Here is a 5,369-nt window from a genome sequence, read left to right on the forward strand (position 1 = left end):
AACTCACGACCTTGCACTTGCCAGGCAGGCGCTTTGCCACTGAGCTAAATCCCCAGCCCCTATGTACAGTACTTTTAGTAGACTGCTTTCTAATTTCCTTTTAATGAGAAAAAATCGTGATACTCTATTAGAACCCCAAGGGACTAGGGCTGTAGCTCAGTGGTAGAGCACTTGCCTAGCACATGTGAGACCCTGCGTTCAATTCCTAGTACTGCAGACCTCATGTTTTATGCAGAAGGAAAGTGAGGCTCACACGGATTCAGTGCACAACTAATTGATATGTAATGGTGACTTACTGTGAGTTATAGTGAGTATCATTTTCATTATAACATTCAAAAAATTTAAAGCACAAAATCCACTGCAAATACTGTAGGTTTTGAGATGGGGTGTGGCTCAGTAGTAGAGTGCTTGTCTGGCATGCTTGATACCCTGAGTTTGATCCTTACCACCATAAAATAAACTTTTTAAAAATTATAATCTTTCAGCCAGCTGTGGTGATGCACATCTGTAATTCCAGCACTTAGAAGGCTGAGGAAATAGGATTGCCACAAATTTGCAGTGCTCTGGGCTACCTAGTGAGTTCAAGACCAGTCTGAACTACATAGCAAGATCCTGTCTCAAGAATGAAAAAAAAGGACCAAAAATAAAACAAATTAATAAATCAACTATAATCTTCCATCTCATAGAATAACAGATCATGGCTCCTGTTTAAGAGTTAACAAATAGGTTAATCTATATCATAAGAAAACTGGACTTTAAAATTGTTATAGGGGCCAGGGATTTATCTCAGTGGTACAGTGTCTCCATGGCAAGCCTGAGGTCCTGAGTTAAATTCCCAGTATCCCCCCAAAAAAATAAAATAATAAAATAAAATTCTATTATAATAAGGATGACCCTAAAAGAGTTGATTTTCTTTAGAATTAGCATATTCCATCCAGAGGCTCAGTCGGGAAGATTGCAAGTTTGAGCCCAGGCTAAGCCACTTAGTGAAATCCTGTTTGTGGAAAAAAAGGGGTGGGGATAGCTCAGTGCAAAAGCCTTGGTTCAGTTTCCACTACCAAACACAGGTGCACATGTGTGTACCACACACACACACACACACACATACACGATTTTAACCACTCAGGTACAGACATTAGCACTCAGAACACTGAACTGATGTGATGGATCCTCTGTTCACCACCTATTCATAGAGGTGCAAAGCTTTGGTAAGTCTGACATCCAAGAAGTATCTCCATTACTGTAGATACAGTGATAGCTATAGAGACCAGAGACCAGATTCCACTGATTGTATCACCCCTTTCTTTCTTCAGGATCTACAGTCTTTGCAGAAATTCAGGGGGTCATTGATGCTTGCATTAAGCTATCTGGAATGCCTGATCTCTCTCTCTCTTTCATGGTAAGTTTTGTTCTGTTGTAGCATCTCTTCAGTGTCAAATACATATGAGGTACTAAGTGATAAAAACTGAGATCTTATTTTCCAAAAGATTATCTCAGAAATATTCATAGCACCCCTTTGTAAGATAATAGTTTATGTGTTGAGCATATTCTTTATGGAAAGGCTAAAGAGAAGTCTTTAATTTTGTTACAAGTGGCTTATAATTGGCTTGTCAGCTGGCTTTTGCAAACCTCCAGTGTCATTTTTGCTAATTACCTGTTTTGCTGATATGCAGAGGTACTGGACTTTTGTGTTATTTTACACTCAGCTTGCCACACTAAGAATAATTAAGAGAAGTGAGTTCTGGCTCTGTCTCTCTTACCAGTTTCTCCTGACTTTAGGTTCTTTGAACCTGTTTTGTCATCTGTGGAATGAATATGCTACTACTTGGCTTTTGTCCCTCACAGTTATGAAATTTCAACTAAAATAATGTACATAAAATATTCACAAACTAGGGGCTGGGAATTTAGCTCAGTGGTGCAGCGCCTGCCTGGCAAGTGCAACGTCATGAGTTCAATTCCCAGTACTGGAAAAAACAACAACAACAACAACAAAAAATATTCACAAACTGTAAAGCGTAAGTGAAATTATACTAAACTCTTTATAACTGACTGCTTTTCCGTCAGGGACCATATTAATTTCTCATATCTGAGTAGCATGGTCATACTCATTATACTCTGAAAATAGCTGTCTTCCGTTTTTCTGGCAGAATCCAAGGCTTCTGGATGATGTCAGCTTCCACCCCTGCATCCGGTTCAAGCGGTGGGAATCTGAAAGAGTTTTGTCATTTATTCCTCCAGATGGAAATTTCCGACTCATTTCATACCGTGTCAGCTCCCAAAAGTATGTTGATACATCTGCTAGACCCTGTCATCACTGATCAGTGTGCTCAACAGAACTCACCTTTCTCTGTTGCACCCTGACAGTTTGGTAATTGAGTTCATCGTTGCTTATTTTAACCATAGCTCATCAGGAGACCTAAGAACTGGAGAAAATATGTTTCTAAAATAATCAGTGTAGTGTGAATCTTAAGAGTGTAGAGAAGTAATAAGACGATAATACAATCTATCACTAAGAACAAGCATTTTGGAGTCAGTATTATAACCTGGACAAAACTGTATACTAGTACCATAATTTTACTGTGATGTGTAGACTTTGTACCTCTCTGAAGAATAAGACAGATTCACCCCAAGACAGTCGCTCCCTCCGTCACTGTGCATTGAGTTTTAAAGAAATAATTTAGCATTGTAGGTCACAGCTAGTTTGTCCCTTGAAAGTATCAGAAAGCAGAGGCTGGGGGTGTAGCACAGTGGTAGAGTACTTGCCTAACTAGCATGTGCTTCCCAAGCACAATGAAAAAAAAAAAGCATTTGGGTAGCATAGTAAAACAAGACACAGCTGGGCATGGCAGTATGCACCTATAATCCCAGCAGTCTGGGAAGCTGATGCAGAGGATCACAAATTCGAACCCACCTGGGCATTTTAATGAGACTGTCTCAAAATAACAAAAAGAGGGGCTGGGGATTTAGCTCAGCGGCAAAGCGCCTACCTGGCAAGCGCAAGGTCGTGAGTTCGATTCCTTGTACCAGAGGAAAAAAAAAAAAATAACAAAAAGAAATGGGGAGGCTGGGGATTTAGCTCAGCGGCAAAGCGCCTACCTGGCAAGCGCAAGGTCGTGAGTTCGATTCCTCGTACCAGAGGAAAAAAAAAAAAATAACAAAAAGAAATGGGGATATAGTTCAGTGCAAAGACCCTGGGTTCACTCCCCACATCACGCACCAAGAAAGAAAGAAAGGACTCAAAAGGAATTATATCTTGGCTCTTAACACATAGGAACTTTTCTTTTTGAGACAAGATCTCACTATGTGGTTGAACCCACTATATAGCCCAGGCTGGCCTCAAACTCGCTATATAGCCCAGGCCTCAAATGCACCGCAGTCCTGTCTCAGCTTCCCAAGTGCTGGGATTAAAGGTATGTGCCACCATGTCTGACTTTATAGGGACCTTTTTTTTTTTAAACAGTACAAAGAATTTATTGAGAGAAAGAAAAGCTGAGAAGGAGTCGGGGATATAGCTCGGCGGCACAAGCACCTGCCTGGCAAGTGCAAGGTCCTGAGTTCAATTCCTGGTACCAAAAAAAAAAAAAAAAAGAAGAAGAAGAAAAGAAAAGCTGAGAAAGTGGATTAGGAACCATTTTAGTATATGTAATTTTAAATTTTAAGTAAAATTTTCTTTTTTTTTTTTTAAACTAGAGCCATTTTCCCCAGTTGTTTATACGGTTGATCTTAAAAGGTTTCTGTCTTGGTTTGTATACTTGTTGCTAAGGATTCATAGAGTTCCCAGCATGTTGTTACAGAACCTTGTGCTGTACCCACCACCCTTGCCCTGGTTGTAGATGCTGTATCTGCAGTTCTAAGGCAGAATTCCCTGCTGTGGAGTTGGAGCTCAGGCCAGATAACCTGGGCTGAGCCTTTGAGGCCACCTCTGGAGCTGTCCTACACCAATTAACCGAATGTCTCTGTGCTTTTGCATCCTTCTGTCTTTTCAGTCTAGTGGCAATACCAGTGTATGTGAAACACAGTATCAGCTTTAAAGAGAACAGTTCTTGTGGCAGATTTGATATAACGATTGGACCAAAGCAGAATATGGGAAAAACTATTGAAGGAATTACAGTGACAGTTCACATGCCAAAAGTTGTGCTAAATATGAACCTGACACCAACACAAGGCAGCTATACATTTGATCCAGTCACCAAGGTACAGCCACTTCAAATCAAGAGTGAGCAAGTGTTTCTGCAATCTGTTTTGTGACCGGGGGAGGGTTTGGTGTCTTACCTAAAAATAAAGTTCCAGTAGCCCTAGAGAGCATACTGTCCTTTTGCCACCAGCTTTGGAAGGAATCCTGTATCTGCTACTAAGTAAATGAACAAAAGAGAGACTCATGCTGTCCCCTTTTGCAGTGTGTACTACTCATCCATTGCTAAGCCAGAGGCTTACTGCGCTAATGACAAAAGCAGTAAAATCTTTTCAAGAGAGAAATACATGGCCGAGCATGCTTGCACATATCTGTAATCTCAGTACTCGGGAGGCTGAGGCAGGAGAAGGATTGCCACGAGTTTGAGACCAGCCTGGGCTACAAAGTGAGTTCAAGGCCAGCCTGAACTACAGAGTGAAACCCTGTCTCAGAAAGACAAAGAGAGAGAGAAATACTATGAGGATATAAGAAAATATGGTAGTTTATTGACTAGTTTTCTATAAAAATTGATCATTAAGACCTGTTCTTTTTATTTTTACATTAAAAAAGTATTCTTTCATACTCTTCCACAGATACTGACTAGGAAAGCTGCTTCCTCACCCTGCTTACACATGCCTTGAGCAGTTTTCAGAGAACTCTAAAAGCTGATTTTCTTTCAGCTTCGTGCCTGAATAGAAAATATGGTTGTTTTCAACAGCAGAATTATTGAGCTGCCTGATAAGTTAAAAAGGCACATTTTTAAATATAGTCATAGAATGTTAAAGATCATTTAAGCTGGTTCCTTAAGGATTCAAAGAACCTTCCTAGAGACCACATATGACCAGGCAGGGGGAGTTCCAGATCCCTGGGCCCTCTATCCCAGCTTCAATTATAATTCCTTCACTTTCCCTCATCTGTCGAGCTTACACACACACACACACACACACACACACACACACACACACACACACACAAGGTTCCTTTTGAACAAAGGATTTCATAGGTAAAGGTTTAAAATACCAACATAAAAGCCAGGTGTGCTAGTGCAGACCTGTAATCCCATGACTTGGGAGCTGAGGCAGGAGGATTGCAAGTTTTAAGGCCAGCACAGGCTACGTAGTAAGTTCAAGGCCAGTCTGGTCTGCATAGTGAGTTCATGGCCAGCCTGAACTAACAGTGAGACCAAAAAAGGCGTTGG

The 5,369-nt window shown here is 40.8% G+C and overlaps 1 protein-coding gene across 1 annotated transcript in view; it reads left to right on the forward strand.

Annotated features, from left to right (window-relative positions):
• Ap3m1 (adaptor-related protein complex 3, mu 1 subunit) overlaps window positions 1-5,369 on the forward strand; it is a 24,260-nt gene that overhangs the window by 16,360 nt on the left and 2,531 nt on the right. The window contains exons 5-7 of the mRNA XM_005389931.2: window positions 1,314-1,399; window positions 2,148-2,281; window positions 3,987-4,194. Of these exons, the coding sequence (XP_005389988.1) occupies window positions 1,314-1,399; window positions 2,148-2,281; window positions 3,987-4,194 (428 nt within the window). The remainder of the gene's footprint in view (window positions 1-1,313; window positions 1,400-2,147; window positions 2,282-3,986; window positions 4,195-5,369) is intronic.

This window comes from Chinchilla lanigera, unplaced genomic scaffold (genome assembly GCF_000276665.1).
Source record: "Chinchilla lanigera isolate Chin_1 unplaced genomic scaffold, ChiLan1.0 scaffold00036, whole genome shotgun sequence".
Taxonomy (NCBI): domain Eukaryota; kingdom Metazoa; phylum Chordata; class Mammalia; order Rodentia; family Chinchillidae; genus Chinchilla; species Chinchilla lanigera.